The sequence below is a fragment of the Triticum aestivum genome, chromosome 2B, assembly GCF_018294505.1.
Source record: "Triticum aestivum cultivar Chinese Spring chromosome 2B, IWGSC CS RefSeq v2.1, whole genome shotgun sequence".
Lineage (NCBI taxonomy): Eukaryota > Viridiplantae > Streptophyta > Magnoliopsida > Poales > Poaceae > Triticum > Triticum aestivum.
This window is the reverse complement of record NC_057798.1, coordinates 701,801,317-701,823,915: the sequence shown is the minus strand read 5'-3', so window position 1 is coordinate 701,823,915 and position 22,599 is coordinate 701,801,317. Positions and strand designations below refer to the sequence as shown.

At 43.1% G+C, this 22,599-nt stretch overlaps 2 protein-coding genes across 3 annotated transcripts; one reads left to right on the top strand and one right to left on the bottom strand.

The window, feature by feature from the left end:
• On the bottom strand, positions 1 to 8,655 carry LOC123046810 (putative disease resistance protein RGA4). Of its 2 annotated transcripts, XM_044470242.1 has the most exons (7): positions 8,541 to 8,655; positions 3,881 to 8,422; positions 3,611 to 3,716; positions 2,538 to 3,182; positions 2,215 to 2,364; positions 2,044 to 2,114; positions 1 to 1,931 (listed from the first exon to the last, which is right to left on the bottom strand). In XM_044470242.1, exon 2 carries the CDS (start codon positions 8,404 to 8,406, stop codon positions 3,892 to 3,894), a length of 4,515 nt encoding a protein of 1,504 aa, XP_044326177.1. In that variant the 5' UTR covers positions 8,407 to 8,422; positions 8,541 to 8,655; the 3' UTR covers positions 1 to 1,931; positions 2,044 to 2,114; positions 2,215 to 2,364; positions 2,538 to 3,182; positions 3,611 to 3,716; positions 3,881 to 3,891. The 2 variants fall into 2 exon arrangements, with proteins under 2 accessions (XP_044326177.1, XP_044326178.1); XM_044470243.1 differs by lacking the exon at positions 8,541 to 8,655 and having other exon boundaries at positions 3,611 to 3,729; positions 3,881 to 8,473.
• Positions 8,656 to 13,776: 5,121 nt separating this feature from the next.
• LOC123046808 (chloroplastic lipocalin) lies at positions 13,777 to 16,128 on the top strand. The gene is made up of 5 exons (XM_044470240.1): positions 13,777 to 13,997; positions 14,293 to 14,431; positions 14,644 to 14,886; positions 15,060 to 15,350; positions 15,518 to 16,128. The coding sequence occupies exons 1-5, from the start codon at positions 13,846 to 13,848 to the stop codon at positions 15,791 to 15,793; spliced, it is 1,101 nt and encodes a 366-aa protein (XP_044326175.1). The 5' UTR covers positions 13,777 to 13,845; the 3' UTR covers positions 15,794 to 16,128.
• The last annotated feature ends 6,471 nt before the right edge of the window (positions 16,129 to 22,599 follow it).

Here is a 22,599-nt window from a genome sequence, read left to right as displayed (position 1 = left end):
CTGAGAAGAACAAATGAAAAAAAATTGGCCTGTTTTCATACCACTCATCCAAACCTGCTACAGGTTGAAGCTACAAGGGAAATAGTACTAGGTGTGAAAAAACCATTCTCTCTTCCTTATAGCATTATTAGGGAGAAAGTGGCTACAAAGAGAAACAAAAGGTATATATGATTCATCTCAGGCTTCTTCCTTTCTGATTCTTCACTCAAGAAAGTGTCTCAGATCACGGCCAGATGATTAAGGCTCCTGGTTCAACATGTCCACTTGCTTGTGAAATACCTGAAAGCTTAGAATAGAGAGATTGCAAACAAGTGTTCATGTGCAAACAATTATTGAAATCCTCATGAGCTTCGGACAGAGACTCTTCCCACAAACTTGTTAAAGTAGCAAGCTAACGATTGAGCACACACTTAAATAACTACTCTATTCATTGCCAGCGGGGAATATATTTCATTTTTTTGAGAGTGACCAGCATCAACAATATAGCTATAAAAGTTTCTGAACACTAATCACTTGGTTGTTTGACTTCAATGTCAAGAACAAAAGGAAACTTGAGTAGCCAACAATTTTATTCCTTTATGAATCTTCCAAGAGCAGGTATCTAGTGAAATTACCTTGTCATGATCTGGAATTACTCTCATTACATAATTATAGTCCTCACTGGCCAGTAGCCCAAGTATTCCCTATCTACTTTATATTTGTGGAAAGCTTATCTGGAGCTTGGTAAGGTAATTCAAAAAAAAATAAGCAAATCTGAAATCTTTGATTGTAAAGCTAAATAAGAGTTCAACTCCAGTACAAAGAAGTCGATCTTCACATTCCAGTCATTCGAAAAAGTAGTATCAGGGTATGTGGGAGGGAATGGACTCACGCCAAAGAAATGATTGGAGAGGCCTATGCAATGTAAGGTGATCCCAGGATGTGAGTGATGGGAACATTATCGATATGCATAGGTAGTAGTTTGATTTATCTGCACATGAATATGGAAGCTCTGCTGGCTATTTTGTCCTGCTTGAGAATGAACCCTTTGATCTTTTGCATGGTGTTCATCTGTCTTTTTTTTTTCATTTGTATCTAAGAGAGAAATCAATGCTGGTGAATATAGCTCTTCATAATAATGAAGTTTGCAGGGTTGATGGCAATAAAGCGCTTTAGAGTCTTCTCGAACTTTGATGACTGTGCTCATGGAATAATCAACTACTATGGAATACCCAGTGCAGAGTGATGCACTATATAGGTAGGTATGGTGTGAACAAATGGAGGGCAATGGGTTAATTTCCGATATTTGTATATGTACGCCGGCAATGTTCATGATATCCTTATGAAGGAATGCAATGCCGAGTGAAGAGGCTAGGAAGTGTAAAGTTACGCGAAGAGAATGACTGGCTTTGAAAGACTTCAGACTAGAGGAACATCAAACTTAACAATACGCACTAAAAATATTCAAATTGCAATAATCAAGGCTCATGGAATCTTCTCTATTTTTGGCATTGGTGGGATAGAAAAAAAAATACTCCAAATCAAGAAGAGAATAAATCACCTTCACCATACTCAACTCAGCAGGTTCTATGAATAAAAATTAGCAAGCTCAAGTCTTTTTGCTCAATCAATGTTCATCAATCACCTAGTAACAAGTGTTCTCTACCTTTACGACTATACGTATCAACTGAAAACTCTCTTGTGTTGTTTAATTCAGCATGGCAATGAATTCGGAGATTATGAGCATGCTCAAAAGCAAGACTGCCAACATATCAAGAAAGCAGCAAGTTCTCTAACCTTGGTCTCATGAGGTAATAAGAGTTTGACAATTCCACTTTGAATACAACCTATCATAGCTAAAGCGGTCGTGAATTTCAGCAGGGGTTTACTAACCTTTCCACAGATCTGCTACTACTTAATTGATAAATTCCAAACTTGTCCACAGGCCACATCTATCAAGCAACCAAGAAGCTTAGTTTAGTCTAAAAGTTTGGAACTTAAGATAAATACATGAGTAACATTTTAGACTTTTACATGTGTGCGAATAGGCAACATTGGGCATACCAATTAGTGACAGCTTAAGATCTCGGCTGGCTCCAGGCAACATGCAAGCACTATGTATTCTTGTAAAGGTCCTGTAATTAACAAAATTTCAGTAAGCAACAATAATTATGAAGAATGCAAGAAAAACTTGAATCGATATCAATGCAATACCGAACTGAAAAAACTGGAAACCTTATATTCAGTAGCAAATCAGCAATATATATTCCAGCATTATGATCCTCACTGCCAAACAAGATAAGTACACCATCCAGTCTTGTTGAGTGACCATCAAAATGTAACTGCAAAGTATCTCAGAACGAACCAGAACAAGCATAAGAATACCTGCACAAGAAACAAATAAAATGTTGAATGCATGATAAATTTCGTCCATGAAGAGAAGTAAATTCTGAAATAGTGTTAACTGAGGACCACATTGGTTTTCTTGATATTTCACAATTAAAGAGAAAACATCTAGGTATAAGTAATATGGTTGGAGGAGTTTAACACATACTTACAGATTTGTGTACTATGTACAGTAAGAAGATACAACACAAGATCCTCATGTGCAGACTTTGTATGGACGGGGAGGATTCAACAAGGCTAAAAAGTGTACAACTCCCAAGACAAAGAACCTGTAAAGTAGATCAAAACTGAGTGTGTTCAGATTTTGCAGTTATGAGGTAAATCAGATACTCCCTCCGTCCCAAAATAAGTGTCTCAAGGTTAAGACACTTATTTTGGGACGGAGGGAGTACAAAATATGACTTGATGATGTTGGATATTGGGATGAGGGCAGACAGCAAAGTTTTTTTTAACTTGGATCGGTCTAGTACTCTAGTATGATTTTCAGGATAGCTCCTCGGTGATGCAACATGGTGCTTAGTTCTCGTAAGTCAAAGCCAAAACAAGCACTGAGAGCATCGCTGTTGTACAACCTATAATGTTCCATGATAACACTGTTTTCACCGCTCAAACGGTCCTTTGTCAAAACAGCGGTGTTCTGAAACTGCTGCTCTTTGCAAAATCCCTGCAGGTCCAGTGTTCCTCTGAACTAACACTGAAGTACAAATTCCAGGTTCAACCTTGCGTGACTCTGTCTGTCGACTTGATGGGACTTTCTCTACTCCCTTCACTTGTTTCCTTGACAAACACAAGGAAACCTGCAGCAAAAAACAAATGGTGAATCTGAGGGAACAAAGAACTAGTCCTGTGCTATGCCAAAAAGGAAACAAGGTATGTTTTGAGAATAATTTAAATTCGCCATGATATCTGGAAAGATACAAATAGATACATTATCCTCAGATCAGGCTAACAAAGTTAATTTTGCACAGGCGAAAGGAAAAAAAATCTCACTTTTGTGTATTATTATTCTACTAGGAACACACTCTCGTAGTTGGTGCACATAAGCATAATGGTAATAATTTTCCAATTGAATAGACAGGCCCTCCGATTGTCCGTCACATACTCGTATATTAATAAAAACCATGTGCTCAAGAGCAGTGATTTTTAAAGTAATAGAACTGGGAGCAATTTTTATCAGACAGATAACTAAAAGCAGATACTTTTTAGACGATTTGCATCTACTTACCAGATGTATTGAGATGAAGAAAATACCACACAGGACCTCATGCGCCAATTCTCCATAGATGGAGAGAATCCCACAAGGCTAGAAGAATGCACAGCTCCAAGGCGGAGAGGCCAGCTGTACTGTTGATGCAAACAAACGATGTTCAGAATATGCAGTAGCAAGGCAAACCAAACCGAAAGAAAAATGAGTTGGTTTGTGTGGGATCAGGAAAGTGCAAGGGTAATAATTGAAATCAGGAATTGGTACAAGGAAGGTAGTAGTATTTGTTACCTTGGATTGGTCTATAGTTTGATTTCTGGGATGGTTCCCATTAACCGCTTGCACTGCTCTGTTAGCTCGTCGTTGCCGCAATACTGGACATCTAATTCTCGTAGTGAACTCGGGAGGCCATCCTTGGGCAGCGACCGGAGGGCTGGACACCTCCAGATCCCTAATATCTTGAGGTTGGTCAGCTTGTTTAGCCCTGCAGGGAGGTGCTCCAACTCGTCGCAAAACCGAAACTGGAGTTCCTGGAGCGAGGTGAGGCGTTGAAAGGCCTCCTCCTGCTCCTTTGTGAAGCGCGCCATCTCTCGGTTCCCAATAAAGTCCAACGATGTGAGGGAGGAAGAGAGGAGGCTACAGAGGGCGGGCGCATCGAGGAAGCCCTCCATGTCATCTGTCTTGAGATACTGCAGTTTGGATTCTGTCCTCTTATTTTGCTCCTCCTGCATCCCCCACATAGGGTCCCACGCACCAAAGAAATTGGGGATTCGTTGGACATCTAAATGGCTGAGGTGGCCCCGAGTAAGGAGAGGCAACAGGCCCTCGCATCTTAAATCCTCTTTGCAACGATATATGCACAATCGGGTGAGAGAGGTGAGGTTTGAAAGGGTCAGCACGCCGTTTACGGACGTAAGTTCCAGGGCTAGCAGGGAGGACGGGAAAGGGTGGCGAAAAGAACAATCTTTTAACTCCAGGGTAGTTAGGGCTTTGAGAGCATCGAGGGAATGAACTACCAGACCACCACTTCTGATGTCCAACGCCTGCAGAGAGTTGGAGAGATGTGCAGGGAGGACCAACAGCCCATCATCATCCACCGTGTTTGCCCCCACCTCCTCCACCTCTGCTATTTCTTGCAGCTCATCTTTTGCTAGTGTATCATCCATTGTAACATCTGAAGAGGTTGACGATGATACTACTGGTGCTCTTGTTTGCTGCAAATCCACCCCCACAGCAACCTGTGTTATGTTTTCACAACTATATAATCCCAGTTTGGATAGCTTTGGGAGGTGAGATAAGAACTGTGTCAATTCCTTTCCACTAGAACGAGATCTGCAAATAAGAATGTCCTCGACAGGATGCTGCCATTGGACACCACTCTGAACTTCTGATGGCAACACGCGATGATTTGACGACCATGCCCACAATCTCTTCAATGAGGTTAACATTAGAAAATGCTCCAGCTTCAAAGGTGGGCACTTTTCGAACTCCAATTCCTGAAGTTCTGTTAGTTGACTGAATAGTAACAGCTGATCTAAGCTATGCATACCATCCTTTCCAGTAATTTGTAATGCTACTCTAGAGTAGACTAACTGGTTTGGTAGCTTTGATCCCACGCCACTTATCGAGACGTTGCTCAAAGTATGAGTCCAAGGGATAGGAGGCAGTAGGAAGACTCCAGGGCAATTTTCTATCCTGAGTTTTTGTAGTTTGGGAAACCAATCTATGTTCCAGTCTTGTTTCAGTGGGTAAACAATGTGGCTTGAACATGGCAACTCCGAGAGTTTAGGGCAATCTATAATAGTCAATTCTTGCAAACAAGGGAACAAATGAGTGGCCAGTGGTACCCATTTTTCAAAATTTTCTAAGTCCACGAGTGTAAGTTTTACTAGCTTGCAAAAGCTTTGCTCTAGACTAAACTCCTTTATTGTGGCAATATTCTCCACTGTTAGTTCACGAAGATCCCACATCTTCCCCAAAGAAGGAAAAACACCCCAAGAAACACCAACCAGACAAAGAGTCTGTAGAGCCTCAACAACGAGCTTATCACCCAACCACGCTGGACAAGGACCTCTGTGTCCTCTAATGCACAACTCTTGAAGATTTCTATGTGGTCGAAGGCTCTCTAGAACCACTGCTTCCACATCGGATTCAATATTGGACCGCTCACTATCCCAACATAATGTTAACTTGTGCAAGTAGTTTTTGTCTATCAGTTTTGCTTCAACTGCTTTGTCTTTGGTATGTATTTTCTCAAGGTTATAAATCCCAAGCTCTCTTATCTCGTTGAGATGCTCTAGTTGATTTAGTTCAAACCCTTCACTTTCTTTATTGACTGCAAAAACCTTTAACTCCTGTAAGAGTTTTAGTTTCCCGACATTATAAATACCCGAATAAAGATCACCATATTGGGCAAGAAAATGGCACAATTTTGCAAGGTTACTCATGTCTCTAGGTAAAAGTAAAGAACCATCCCATTCTTGTAGATCCAATATCTTCAAATGATAAAATCGGGATAAGGTTGTTGGTAAATGCATCTGGCTGATTGAAGTCCCTAGCTTTAGGAATCGTAGGTGCAGAAGTGATGAAAAGTTATGCAACATGGATTCCAGGGGATATGACAATGTGGGCAAACAAAGAACACGGAGAGCATTTGCTTCCATGAACAGATCACCAAATATGCTGACAAAGCTTTCATCTTCTCCTCCAAATATAATTAATGTTTGCAAGTTTTCAACCTTCAATTTTGTCTTAAGTTTCCTCAACTCACTCTTAAAGGTCTCATCAGTAATTCCATTACTATCATCTGGACCATCTATTATGATCGATAAGTGACGGATAGATGGCCTAATTTCTACTGATCTTACATTAGAGTGATGCAAACTAAGACATTCATGAGATGCAACCTTCAAAGCTAAATCATGCAGCAGGTCATGAATGATATAATATGGATGCCCACCAGTTTCATCTTTTTTGAAAAATCCATGGTTGACCAAATCATTTAAAATGTCCACACCTACATCTTCAACTGTTTTATTTCGATCACCAGAAGGCAAAATATCCAGTCCTATCCAGAAATGAATGAGCTCTTCACTGTTAAACTCGTAATCTTCAGGAAATAAAGCACAACGAGAAAAACATTGCTGCAGATGAAAAGACAGATAATCATAGCTAAGTTTCAATGCAGGCATAATGTCACGCTCACCGGTCTGCATTTCCCATTCTCTACTTTCTAGGACTCTATTCCAATGATACACATCAAGGTGGTTTCTCAATAATCTACCTACAGTTTTTGCTGCAAGAGGGGATCCCTTTAGCTTTTCTGCTATCTTATCCCCAATCTCAAGTAACCCATGATGATCTTTTTGTGATTGCTTATCACGAAAAATGCATGCTCGAAAAAAATCTGTAAACACTCCTTGTTCTAAGCCCTTCAGATCTATTGAACTATCAGTTGTTTTAACCATTTCTGCTACAGCTGGAAACCGAGTTGTCACTAAAATTATATTGCCCTTTGTCTGCCCTTTTCTGAGTGGTACTAAAAGCCTTTCCCAGTCCTCAGATTCACACTTCCAAATATCATCTAATACAAGCAGAAACCTTTTAGAATTTAATCTCTGTTCAATTAACACTTCTGCTCTACCCCCTTTTTCACCTTCCACACTAGGTATTGCTTTTTCAATCTCTTCAGTCAGCTTATTAACAATGAAATTCTGAGATACACATATCCAGACCTTGACCTGAAAATGTTTTTGCACTTCTTGGCTGTGATATATGTGTTGTACGAGAGTTGTCTTCCCTATGCCACCCGAACCAACAATTGGCAGGATAATTAGGTCTTTGTCACTATATTTAACATGAGTAATACTATCTATGATGCTCTTCTTCGCAGTTTCTCTCCCGTACAGTGTTGACTCTATAATGTCAGAGGTGGTGGTGGATGGACTCTTGGCAATGCTTGGGGCGGTAGTATGGCTAGAACCCAACAACTCTAGATTAAGAATGGCTTTGACCTTTGCACATACTGGCTGCAGTTGCTCTACAATATGCTTCATTCTTTTAGACAGATCCACCCTATCAAACTCTAGTTTTGGAGTTTCTTTCACATGCTTTTTCAGGGATGCCTTGTGCTTGCAGGCACCGCAAATGACTGGCATGACAGAACTATCATCATCATGAGTTGGGAGGGATGAGCAATGGAGGAGTTTACCAACATGACGGATGGTGTTGCAAGCACCAGAAGCGAGCTTGCGCATGCATCTTCTGACCTCTTCGTTGGCCTGGTGGTTGTGTGGCGCTGACGGGGTGTTTCCGCGTGCACTCCGCTGCTTGGCACATGGCCAAGCGCAGCAGAGTACTTGTTGCCTTGTATCTTCTTCCCTTTGCTCACTCGGATCAGTACTATGACCAGCCGCACGTGAGCACGGACAGAAGCAGAGCAGTTTGCCAGCAGCTCTAGCGGTGTGATGAGCGTGGAGGTAGAGGTTGCACATGCATCCCTTGGCATGCTCGTCGGCAGCCTCGTAAGTACCCTCCAGCTGGTCCTGGATGCGGAAGTAGTCGAGCTCGTCCAACACATCCTCGGCATTGTACGCGAGGTCCCGCAGCTTCTGCAGTAGCACGTTGAGTGCAGGGTTGTCGATGTCTCGGCCGCGGGTGTTGTTGAGCATCCCCTGCACGTAGAGCAGCTCCATCTTTAGCGCGTCAACGTTAGGGCCTAGCTCCTTGCTCGCAGCCCATGCCTCCAGCAAGCCATCGGCGACAGGGCCCAGCGCCTTGCCCACCACCCATCGTGCTGCGCCTGCGGCCACCTCCATGCTGAAATCAAGGGCGCTGCATGCAGGAAGAGTAATTCATTTCTTTGCAGTTACCCACTAGCTAGCAATAACGGTGATAACATTGTTGATAGGGTAGAATATTGGCGTACAGAAGGAGATTAGCAAAACAATACCAGATGATTGCAGTTGTGAGCGAGAGAGCAGGGAGGCAGAGATTGGTGAAACACAAGACCAGCCAGATGATTGCAGGCGCAGGTGCTGTCGATGTTTGGGTGGAGAGGATAGGGAGATATATATAGACCCCGTGGGGTCATCCATTGCGTGGTATTGGCATTGGTGAGCTGATACTTTGCCGAACCTATGTTGGTGCAAACAAAGTAGCAATGGTCGAGAAGGAGCCAAGGCATCTCAGGGCACACGCATTCTGTTTTTCTGGGGTGAAGCAAGGCATGTATACCTATGCTTGCTGTCCTCCCAAAGCAGGCCCTTTGGTGAACAACAAGGAAAGGAATTAGGAGGCAAGGAATCGGGCACCGGCAGCGGTGAGCTGATCAAAGGTCACCGAATGAGGCATCGGCTTTTCTCTCTGAGATGGTTTCCTTATCCCTTTCCCGCTTTTTGGGTTTCCCTCTTGCTGTTCCGCAAAGCACAAAGCCACCTGCAAATGACACACAAATCTTGTAGTCTCCAGAGGTACTTGCATTTGCAGCAGTAACTTAGCATGTAGTGCAGTAACTAGTATTCCTAAAACTAAAAGACACGGTGAGATAAGTAGGTGAGGTGAAGCGCTGATAATTTGTCGAGATGTTTGCCTTGTTGCTTGTGGCTCAACTCTAGTATGAGATTTGACTGGGTGAAACATCACAATCAGAAGTTCAGAACAGTCGGGTTAACGCCAAGGGCCTAAAAGAGGAAATATTTCTGTCGACATTTCGGTGTTGTTACAGTAACAATAAAAGCGCAATTCACAATTTTTTTCTTCCCAAATGCTGCAGGGGGACTGTAATATCATATGAGTAAGCTACAACAGCCTGCTCGCCTTCGCGCGAACGCATCCAGCAACGCATTTGGGTCCACAGGATGACAGGAAAGGACCAGCCGGGAAGGGGGGAGAGGGGCTTGGAGGGAGATGCGGGCCACTTACCGAGTGGAACCGCCTGCGGCGAGAGACAGCGGGCGGAGGTGGAGGTCCTAGCTGCCGCCGCCGGCTACTGGTCTCCGGCGAAGCCATGGCGGCGGCCGGACTTGGTTGGTTGTGTGACCTTGTCGCCGCTGAGGAGGGCATTTCCTAAACGGCGCCCGTTGCGCCCGTTACAGGCATGGGCGCACACCCCTGCGATACTCTGGGCCGGCCATACATAGAATTTTCGGACACGTACTGAACATTTTGTGGAAATACGTTGAACAACTTGCGAATACACATTGAACATTGTGTAATATATACTGAACAAAATTAAGAAACATAGTGAACAATTGTATACTCATTGTGTGTGTGTGTGTGTGTGTGTGTGTGTCGAACAATTTTTGAATAATACACAATGAACATTTTAAATAATACACGATGAACATTTTTGAAACAATATGAATATATGTGTCAAACAATTTTTGAATATGCATTCAACAATTAGTAAAAACGTTGAAAATTTTCATAATATACGATGAACATTTTTATGATACACGACGACCATTTTTATATGCAAAGGTGAACAATTTTCATAATACACAATGAACATTTTTCTTAATACAATGAAATTCTATGTAATACACAGTGATCTTTTATAAAATTTGGTGAAAGTTTTTGAATACATGAACTTTTTTCTAATTCGCGAGTTTTTTAAAACTTATTTCAGATTTTTTTTTCTTTTCCAAAAAATCACGTCTTTCTAAATTGTTTGTACCAAAAATAGTGCGGTTAGTGTTGTTGTTAAATTTCTCGCGCTGTAATGAATCACTAGGTTGTAGTAGATGCGCTGGTTAGGCACGCTGCGTCGTAACTACACGGCGCGAGATCGAATCCAGTTGGACGCCAGTTGCCTGTACCGGCGCTTAATGCGCCGTATAGGAGCTCCCGCTGAGGAGTGAGCAGAGAGGACGGGTCAGCGGGTCTGGGACCTGAAGCCCAGTGAAAGGCCCAAATATGCTAGCCCACGTCATTCAACATTTGTTTTCCCTTTTGCCTTTCTTTGATTTGTGCTTGTTTTTTATTCCTACAGAAAACTGGAGACCTCGCAGGGGGTTACAAACTTACAATGAACCAAGGGCGACATGTCGGTCCATATGATCGACATCAACAACTAACAAGTAAACTTCGAGTAATTATGTGATACAACATTAGCCTGCCTACTTTCTCAAAATTTTAACAACACTAGCATGGTGTGCATTCGATTTTTTCGGTTTGATTCGGTTCGGTTTATACAGTATATGGTTCATATGGTTTTTATACTTTGGTTTATATGATTTATACATAGAACTGTTCAGTTTCGGTAATAATCATTTACTTTCGATTCGGTTTCAGTAATAACCAAATTAACCAAAGTTGACGCAAATTTCTGAGCCAACACATAACTTTTCCATGTGTAAAAACACTTAAAAAATGAAAAAGAAGGGACGTTGGATAAGCAGTCAAGCCAATCACGTAAGTTGAAGCACTAAATGGGGTAGACATTACTATACTATAGCAGCCATTACGCTTTTGAACCCAAAAAAAAAACTTAATTTCGGTAAATTCAGTTTAACCAAAATGGTTTTCGGTTTCTACTGATAAAAATTAAAATGAAAATGGTTTTCATATTTCAAAATTGAAACCGAAACCTAAAAAAACAAATTTCAGTTTGGTTTGGTTTGGTTTGGTTTTTAGTTCGGTTTTGGACACTCTTGCTAGCATGTGAGGTAACATCCATCATCTTTTGTGTGACGTAAGTATTAGGTATTAATTTATATTTTCCATACATTTATATCGAGGGTTTTACATTGATCCTAACGGTGGTATTGGAGGGAGTAAGTGGAATTTATAGTTGAGGGGTTGCCGTGTCAGGAGATCAAGTGTCTTGGAAACAGAAACACAAAAGACATGATATACCCAACTTCATGCTCAAGTCATACTTAATGTGTTGCTCTTTTCTTTATATGTAGAGAATATAGAGGATTACCATGCCGAGGGAGGAACTCGACTAGTTTGAGGAAATTCAATGAGTTTATGATGATGGTGGTGATCTTGGTGAAAAATGTTGAAAATCGCCTACACTGTATGGATTTTTTGTAAGGTGAGGGAGACGACCCCCTCTACGTTGCCCTTGTTGCCACTTATATAGCATTGGTTATGGACAACTCCATGCCCAGGCGCACAGGGACAAGAGTCAGACATAGTGTCGATATACAACATGTTTGGCCCTTTTTCTATGTTATGTAGTGTATGCATTGTACCCTGATGTTGTCTAATGGATGGTCTCTTCCCAAGGCATTATCGCTTCTACATGGGTCGATTGGTTATCCTTGGACCCTGGGGGCACTAGAGCGATGATGGTAGGTGATTTGACTTATCACCAACAACCACTGTCAATACTCGTAATGCAGCAAGGTCTATGAGTAAAGTTGATGCGGATACTCGTGGACTTCTTGTCTTGTCCCTCTTGATGAGTAGGGTTGAATCCTCTATAATGCTTCTTGATGTTGTAGATTCTCTTGTGATGTTTGGATTCTATAGTGGAGCAGGTTCTGGCTGTCGCGGGTGGTCTTGGCCCTTTCCTGAGGTGTTGGGTGGCTATTGTTCTTTGGCCAGGTTGAAGGTGTTTGTTCGGCCACGCTTCTCTGTGGCATGCGGTATGTTGGTGGTCCTCGGTTTTTGGGTTACGACGACGAGGTGTTGCAGTGGTAGAGGTGCGAGGCTACATTGATGGTGCCAATTTCTTTGAGGCGTGGAGATGTGTGATGATCGGATAAAAATCTTATATGACTTTTGTCGGGCCGGTAGTGATGGAACTTGTGGTATCCACTTGCCACCTCCTCTCAGGCATACAGGGTGGATGGTGCGCCGACAAGCGAAGTTCAGTGGGAACTGGTCGTCTTCGGAGGTGCCAGTCGTTGGTTGAGACGCGATGTTGTTCTTGGTTAGGACATGCTCTTTTGCTTTGTAGTTTTGTTTGATCATTGGTGGCTGTCGTCGGACGTGTCCGAGCATGCCGAGCATGGTGATCGTGCTACGCTCGTCGTTTGCAGCGAATGGTAGTCTTTTTATACTTACAATTTTGTCTTGAATAAAGCTAGGACCTTGATAAGTCCCACATGTGTGGCACGAAGCAATTCCGCCCTGACGTTTTTTGATGACAACTTTACTTATCCGGGGATGGCAACTTTAGTTGTGAAGCATGGCAACTCTTTGTTTGAATGACAAGTTTTTGTTTCTTTTGGGTTTTGTTTTTTTCCGGATGACAATTTTAGTTGTAAAAATGTCAAGACGGTGTTACTTCGTGCCACACGTGTGGCATTTATCATTTGGGTAAGGGAAATCCTTCCGTTCAGCCGACGGATTACAACGTAGGCGTCGACCTTCTCTATCGAATGACACGCGTCCCTGTTTTCCAGCAACCGCTTATCCATCCTAGCCTTATCTCCTCACAAAGCAAACCGTCCACATATTTCTCCTCTCCCAGGCATTCTTCTTTCCTTCTGTTAATTTCTCACCACCCCAACCACCGCAAGGCAAGACTCCGGCACACCGTCGCTACTTCTACAACCCGTAGCAACACCTTTGTTGCAAGAAGGGCAACCACGCAACATGCACCACCACGGGCGGCCCCGGTGCTCTAGGCGCGTCTCTAGCTATCGCAGGACCAGATCCATGACATGGTGTTGTGAGTGTGTGCCACTTGTGGCCGCGGGGACAAATTTCCATAGCTTTCCTGGTGCAGGATTTTGCAACGGGAGGTTACTGAAACACGACAGATGTTGCAGGATGTCATACGTCATCCAACGACCGTTGCCAGAAAAAAAAAATCTGAACAAGACCTCAGTTGACAAAAAAACCACAACAAGATCTTGGTTGCAAATTTATTTATTTTTGCAACAAAACCTTTTTTTTTGCTAAAAAAAATTCATAATATGACCTGTGTTGGATCTTTGACTCCGCCTGATCCGATGTTTTGCAAGGCAGCGGGTCTTTTAAAAAGATTGGCCGGCCCACGCGTAAAAGTGCCCATGGATAAAGCTAGGGTACACTTTTTTTTAAGGCGAAGCTATGCTACACGCCTACACCTGGACATACTATTGAAAAAACTGGCCACGTTTTTTTTTTAACTCGACGGGCCACTCACTTGGCTCGATACACACTAGAAGGGGGCCCGGCGTTGGAGCGGACGTGGGGGCTGCCGATTGGGGGGCACCGGATGACGATGCTCTGCTCTGCTCCCCCGGCGGACTCGTCCCGTCCACCGACCGTCTTCCCCGAGCAAAGCTGCCAACGCCACCTGCCCACATCATGGGATGGTGGGGAAAAGGAAATCCACCGCCAAGCCAACCCCAACAAAACGTCCCCGTCCGTTGACAACGCCGACGCCCGGAGCCATGGCCCTCCTGCCGCTTCTGGGCTCCCCCTCCTTCCCGTTCCCGGCCTCGCGCCCCGCCCGCCCGTCCAGGTACTACCGCCGCCACCAGTAGCAGCAGCGCGAGCTCCTCCAGTTAGTTCCTTCGCTTCAAGTGTTGGATCGATGGATCCGCCGCGGCTAGATCAGGGCGGGTTGCGGTCGCTGCAATGTGTCCTGGCTTTTGGATTTTGGATTGGTGTTGCTGCATTCTGTTCTGTACATGATACTATGAATTTCACATTCAGCAAATGATGCTTATAGAGTTACAGGCAGGCGTGGGATTGGTCTCGGATTTCTGCTACTAACCCGTATATTTTGTTTCCTCTCCGATGCTTCTTCTTGGCAGGCGAAAATGTGGCCCTGCCGCGCGCATGAATTTCAGATGCTCCGCGGAAGAGAGAGCGCCGGTCAGGAACAGTGGGATATCCAAGCATGTCCTCTCGTGCCTTGCTGCGTCTCTCCTCTTCATCTCTCCACCTAGTCAGGTACTACCTGCATATACTAAATTGTCATCAGATCCAGTTCAAACAGTTCTGAATGATAACTCAGAGAGCAAATCTGCTTTGCCATTGCCAAACTGCCCATTTTAGCAACAAAGCTGCTATTCATATACAGAAAAAAAGAAACAGAGACAGTAAGGTTACCTTACCAGTTGAGACCTGCGACATGGTATCGATGCGCTCTTCTTGTTGACCAGGCTGTTCCTGCAGACACCTTTGCCCGGCCCAGCTTGTGCCAGGTTGCGGTGGTGGCCGCCATCGACAAAGGCGCCGTCCCTCTCAAATTCGACGGCCCTTCCGATGATGGGATGATGATGATGACCAAGGGCATGACCGCCAAGAACTTCGATCCCGTTCGCTACTCCGGCAGGTGGTTCGAGGTCGCATCGCTCAAACGCGGGTTCGCTGGTCAGGGACAGGAGGACTGCCATTGTACTCAGGTACTGGAATGACAGCAGCCTCATACTGAACAATCTGAATCTTTTTGTTGTTGTTGAGGAAGACAGAATATTATGTATTATGTCTGAAAAATAAATTGGCATCTCAGTATCGACCTGAATTATCATAAGCAAGCTATTTGCATCATATGATCGGAAAATTGCTGGTGCTGCAGGGAGTGTATACATTCGATGAGAAGGCGGGCGCAATCAAGGTGGAGACATTCTGTGTCCATGGTTCACCTGACGGATACATCACCGGTATCCGGGGGAAGGTGCAATGCCTGTCTCAAGAAGACATGGCTGGTGCCGAGACTGATCTCGAGAGGGAGGAGATGATCAGCAGCAAGTGCTTTCTGCGCTTCCCGACACTCCCATTCATACCCAAGCTACCCTATGATGTCCTGGCGACTGACTATGACAATTACGCCGTCGTGTCTGGAGCAAAGGACACCAGCTTTATTCAGGTGGGGAACTGAATTTCTTCGTACTATAAACTACTCATGTCTAACCATCTTGAGAATATATAGCCATCTTAATGTAGATTCTAGAGTGTAGTACTTTGTGCTGTTGAAATCACCTAACGTTCTGATGCACTTGTGATCTGAAAATAATCTGTCTGCCACTGAACCAGATATACTCAAGAACACCAAACCCGGGACCAGAGTTCATCGAGAAGTACAAGTCGTACGCCGCTGGCTTCGGCTACGATCTGAGCAAGATCAAGGACACGCCGCAGGACTGCGAGGTGTCCTCGGACCAGCTTGCGGAGATGATGTCCATGCCCGGCATGGACCAGGCCCTGACGAACCAGTTCCCGGACCTGAAGCTCAAGTCGTCGGTCGCGTTCGACCCGTTCACGAGCGTGACCCAGACCCTGAAGAAGCTCGCCGAAGTGTATTTCAAGTAAACACAAACCCATCTGCTGTTCCACTGATCGGTGTTTGCTTCTCCACGCGGAAGCTGCACTTTTGATGACAAATCTAAGTAGATCCCTTCAGTGGCTTCATCTAATTGCCCAAAAATCTATTGGAGGACCTAGTGCACATGATACATTCTCAAAACATCTCTCGTCTCTATTCCATCCCAAAGAAACGCACGAATTTTATTTTTGTTTACAAAAGATGTTCAGTATCTCTCACACTAAAAGTTTGTTGTTGAAATTATTTGTATATTCAAATTCCTTGTCACATGACCTTTAGAACAAGATCAATATTTAATATATTTCAATTACTTTAAAAATAACATGTTTCATATATTGCAAAAAATAGCATGTTTCACATATTTCAAAAAATGACCAGTCTTGGGATACATTTCAAACACGTTTAAATTTGATAGATTTAGTCATTTATTTCACTCAACCTTTTCAGTATGTGAAACTTCTTATTTGTCAAGCTGGGTACTTTAGTTTGTGAATCTGATATTTATGAAATATAACTGAAAATGAAATATGATATCTATGAACCTCCTTATTTCAATATTTTTGTGTTGTTGCTTATTTCATTCATTTCAATTTCACCTATATTTCACATATACCAGTGTGCTTAAACAAAATAAATTAATATTTTTAAATAAGTGAAGTTAGCATTTGAAAAAAAACTGAAACATTTCTTTCAATTGAAATGAGTGAAATTATTTTTTTAAAGGATTGAAATCAGGATTTTATGATGAATGAAATCCTTTCATAAATGAATAATTAAATTTTTTAATTGCATTTTTTAAACGATTGAAATCTATTTTTGAAATGAGTGAGTTTTTGAAATCTATGAAATATGTTTGTATAAATTGAGTGGAATCAAAAAAGTTCATTGAGTGAATATTTTTTGAATTAAGCCATATTTTTTAAGACGATTATAGAATGAGTGAATTCAACATTTCTTAAGAGAGAAATGAATTTTTTCAAAATGAGTGAAAAATGTTTTTCCAGATGTGTGATTTTTTTTGAAATGAGTGAAATCAGTGTTATAGCAATTGGTGAAATATAAATTTTGATATGAGGGAAATCAATTTTTTTAAATGAGTAAAATAAGTTTTCTTTAAATTGAGACAATATTTTTGAAATGAGTGAAATCTCTTTTTTGAAGTGAGTGAACCTTTTTTTTAAGAGAGTGATATCTATTTTCGAATGAGTGAAATTAGTTTTTGAAGTGAGTGAATTTTTTCATAAAATGAGAGAAATTGGGTTTTCAAAATGAGCGGAACATTTTTAGATGATTGCAATTACTTCCTCCGTCAGGAACTACTTGTCGTTCAAAATGGACGTATTAGCACTGAAATACATCTAGATACATCCATATCAGTGACAACTAATTCCGGATGGAGGTAGTATTACATTTGAAATAAATAATTTCACAAATATCATATATTTCAAATGAGTGTTTTTTTGTGAAATATAATTTTAAAATGGGTGAAATTAGTTTTTGAGATAAGTGAAATTTATTTTTGTAAAATAAGTGAAGTGTGCAGTTTGGATTGAGTGAAATCAATTTCTTTAAATGAGTGAAAATAGTTTCTTGATGTGAGTCAAATAAAATTTTCGGAATTGGGCGAAACTATTTTTTTAATAAGAGTAAAATATTCATAAAACTAGATAACTCCTCCCGCGTTGCTATGGACTTTTTTAGCAATGAACTTATAAAAAATAAATTTAGAATGTATGAGAATAGTACAACACTACCAAGATGTAAATGCAGGGTGGTTGCATGTTGTATTGTCTTGTGACATTCAAGTTCAATTACTTGTTGTTGAAAAATAAAATAAAAAATTTAATGATGTGGATGCCTTTCATGTTGTTTGATGATGTACAGGGCATGCATGCAGTAGAAAGTAGAAAGTCAAATGGTTACATGGGCACTTGATGATGTGGAGGGTGTGCATGTGGTGGAAACTGATTGATTGCATGCGCTTGATGATATGGATGACTGGCATGTGCATATAAATGGGAGGTGGCATGTGTAAGACATATGTGATGAGGTGGATAGGTTCCATGTTAAGATAAATAAGGTAGTAGGGATGAACTCCTTAGGTATATATAGGATGAGTGAAATCTTATTTATTAAATGAGTGACATATATTTTTTAAATGAGTGAAATATTTTCTATGGAATGAGTGAAATCTGCATTTCAAAATCACCGAAATCATTTTTAATGAGTTAATTTGTTTTTTGAAATGTGTGAAATCTACTTTTGAATTGATGAGTGAAATTTGATGAATTTAAAATGAGTGAAATCTGAATAAAGTGAAAGCATTAGTGAGTGTAATTTTTCTGAAGTGAGTGAAATTGCTTTTTTGAAAGAGGATTTTTTTGAACTATGAAAATTGACTTTTTTTAAATGAGTGAAATGATTCTAATCGTATTTTCTATTAAACAAGTGAGATTGTGTTTCGGAAATGAGTGGACCATGTTTTTTAAACATGTGAAATCATCCTTTTTCAATATTTATTTTTCATAAATATCTTATTTTTAGATGAGTGTAATGTTTTTAAATGAGTGAAATCTGTTTGTGAATAGAGTGAAATTTGTTCACTGAAATGAGTGAAATCGATCTTTTAAGTTAGTAAAATCTATTTTTTCAAACGAGTGAAGTCAATTTTTTATAATGAATAAAAACCATTTATTTTATATGAGTCTTTGGAATGAAATAGGTTTTTAAATTGAGTGAAATTTGTTTTAATAAAATGAGTGAAGTCCGTAATTTGAATAATCAGAATTTCGCACTACAAACTATTCTTGTCTAACCATCTCGCGAATATATTGCCATCTTAATGTAGATTCTAGCTAGTGTATATTTTTTTTTGCGAGGGTAAAAGGATTTTATTCCAGAGCAATAGGGATACAATCAAGTGGCACAAGTTCCTCCACACAGGGTGGACTCCTACCTAGTCATACAACAGTAGTACTCTCCGTACGAGTATAGAACGCCAGCCGATCTGCTACCCTATTTTGATCACGTTTAACCTTCGAAGGAATAAACTCCCTTTCACCCATAAGACGATGGATCTCAGCAACTAAATGTTCATAAGCGGAGCAGGAGAGACTGTCTCCTTCCAACGTCCGCAAAGCTTCCGAGGAGTCGGACTGAACAATAACCGGCCGCTCCGAGAGTGTTGAATAGCCAAGGCCATGCCTTGCATTAAGACATGTACCTCGACCTCCAGAGCGTTATTGCAATTGAAGATGCATTTATAAGCTGCAAAAATAACACTCCCATGGGACTGCCGTAGAATCATACCCGCGGCCGCCGACCCGTCTGAGCTATCAAAAGCTCCATCTACTAATAAGGCCACTCGCCCCACTGGTGGCTTCGGCCAGGGTTGAGGTATACAGCTTCAGGTTGCAGTTTCACCGGGGCTTCCTCCCTCGTTGGCATCTTTCCTTTCATGATCTCCTCGGTGGTGAATTTCCTAGCCTGGTGCAGAGAGGACATGTAGCTCTGTAAGTACTCCGTTGTCACCTCCACAGATGGGACTGCTTTACCATGAGTCAAATCCGACCGCAAGGGCCATATCCTCGAAATTAACATGATGATACAATCTCGCATGTGATCATGACAATGCAACAGAAGATTTAGCAGCCATTCATTGCCGGAATCCTGTAGTAACGCTGGGTCAGGGAGCTCCCAAACCTGGCGCATCGCCATCCACACCCGACGAGCATGCACGCAGGTCACCAACGCGTGGAAGCTCGACTCTTTCTCCGTTCCACAGAGAGGACATGTATTGCGCGCCGCAATATGCCGATATTTCTTGCATCCATTTGTTGCTAGTGCTCCGGTCACAGGTTTCCAAGCAAGGATATGCATCTTAAGGGGAACCTTGGCCTCCCAGACCCTTCGCCAGATCGGACGCTGGCCATCCGGCGAGGCACTTGACGCGCCTAACCCCGTGTGCATATGAGCAGTCGCTAGCCGGTACGCACTCTTCACAGCAAACCTTCCACGCTTCTCCGGGAACCATGCGAGAAAGTCTTGTCCCCTTCTAGGAGATGTTCAAAATTTCTCGGACATCCATATCCCAGAAGTATTGTCGGAGACGTTGTACATTCCAGGCGCCGGACTCCTCGAGAAAATCTGCCACCCAGTTATACCTGCAAGTACCCTTCGGGGTGATAGGTTTAAAGTCATAACCCCTCAAAATCCATGCATCTCTCCAAGTTTTAATCAAAGACCCGTCACCTACTCTCCATATCAGCCCCTTCTTGAGCAGCTCCAAGCCATGTGTGATGCCTCTCCACACTGCTGATGATGATGTAGGGAACACTGTGTCCAACAAGTTCCCGTTAGGATAATACTTTGCCCGAAGCAAGCGGGCACATAGGCTATCGGGGCTGTCCAATAATCTCCATGCTTGTTTAGCAAGCAATGCTTGGTTAAAAGCTCTCCTATCTCGAAACCCCATACCCCCACTATCCTTGGGTAGCACCATTTTTCCCAACTGAGCCATGCCATCTTCCTTTTTCCATTCTCCACACCCCAGCAATATTGTCTCATCATCCGTGTGAGATCATCACAAACCGAAGCAGGAAGATGGAAAACACTCATGACATAGGTTGGTATTGCTTGCGCAACTGCCTTTAATAAGATCTCCTTGTTGCCCGACGATACATACTGCTCGCTCCAATCAACAAGTCTCTTCCGTAATCTCTCTTGGATAGTCTCAAACTGTCCTTTATGCATTCTTCCTTCTCGGACCGGTAAGCCCAAGTATTTAGGCTCAAAAACCTGCTGAGTAATATCCAGGATATGTTTCACTTCGTCCGCCACCGACTGCATGCAGTTATATGAGAACAGGATGGAACACTTCCCTGGGTTAATAAGTTGACCCGTCGCTGAGGTATATGTGTTTAGCAAACCTTTGACAACGCTTGCTTGCTGGGTTGACATTTCAAAGAGTAACATGGTATCATCCGCAAGCAACAGATGAGAAATCACCGGTGCACCCCGGCAGATTGATACCCCTCTCAACTCCCCATTGTTAACTGAATTTGTGATAAGAGAGTATAGAGCATCAGCAACAAATAGGAACAAGAAGGGGGACAGTGGATCACCTTGCCTCAAACCCCTAGATGGGGTAAATGACTCTAGTATCCTCCCGTAGAACTTCACCGAATATTTCACCGATTTAACACACGCCATAATCCAAGCGATCCACTCCAAAGAAAAGCCCCATTTAATCAGGGCTTGCTCCAAAAAATCCCAATATACACGATCATAAGCCTTTGAGAGATCCAATTTGTAAGCACACGCTGCCGGTCTGGTCTGCTTCAGCGAGTGTATATGATGTATGCACTCAAAGGCAATGATAGAATTATCAGAAATCAAACGTCCTGGAATAAAGGCACTCTAATTTTCAGAAATTAAATCTCCAAGTATAGGCCAAAGCCGGTTGACAAGACACTTCGAAACAATTTTGTATAACACATTACATAAGCTAATCGGTCTAAATTCCTTGAGCTCCTTTGGGTGTGGAACTTTCGGAATAAGAATGATAGCTGTATCATTTACCCCGTCCAGCATTATTCCTGACTTAAAGAAGTCCAAAACTGCAGCCACAATCTCTGTCTTCAACATCGCCCAGTTTCTCTGGTAAAACCTAGCTGGCAGCCCATCAGTACCTGACGCCTTGATAGGGCCAATTTGAAAGAGTGCAGTAGAAATCTCCTCTTCTGAAAAGGGAGCACAAAGTGCATCGATCATTGCTTGGGTGACTTTAGGTACAATACCCCCCAACACCACCTCCGGCGAAAGCATCGGATCTTTGGTATATACCTCCTTGAAATATGAGGTCGCCATACGTTCCATATCAGACGGGACGGTACACCATGAGCCATTCTCTCGGCGGAGGCGCTGAATAAAGTTTCAATGTGCATGCCAAACTGCTCGCAGATGAAGATATGCCGTGTTCCTCTCCCCCTCTAGCCACGTAATCCCGAAGCTGGAGGTCCGCGAGTTCTCCTCGAAGTTTCTCATTCTCCGAAGAAACATGTGCCCGAAGTTTTGCTTGCTCCAGGATCACAGCTCAGTCATCATTTCTTTGAGGGCGTCCCGCACCGCCCCCAAATTCGCAGCTGGCTTACTCCTTCTCCATCTGCTCTCAATCACTGTCGGTAGCGCAGGAGCCCGCTCCCACATGATCTCATACCGCGGCGACACCTAGCTAGTGTATACTTTGTGTTGTTGAAGTCACCTAACTATCTGGTGCACTCGTGTTCTCAAAATAATCTTTGCCTGGCACTGAATCAGATATACTCGAGAACACCAAATCCCGGACCGGAGTTCATCGAGAAGTACAAAGTCATATGCCGCCGACTTCGGCTACGACCCGAGCAAGATCAAGGACACGCCGCAGGACCAGCTTGCGCAGATGATGTCCATGCCCGGGATGGACGAGGCCCTGACGAAGCAGTTCCCGGACCTGAAGCTCAAGTCTTCGGTCGGGTTCGACCCGTTCACCAGCGTCACCCAGACCCTGAAGACGCGCCGAAGTGTATTTCAAGTAGAGAAGAGAAGAGCGCTCCCGCGACCCGCGCCCCGTGCTAGGGTTCCTTCCCGCCGCCGCCGGCCTCCCTCGCCCCCTCCCGCCGGCGCCGGCCACCTCGCGCGCCCCCCCTCTGCCCCTCCCCCTCCTCCTCCCCCGGCGCTCCTGTCGCCCCCCGAGGCGGCGGAGCGCCCCCCTGCCCTCCCCCCGTCTCGGTCCTCCTCCTCCCTCTTCCCCCTT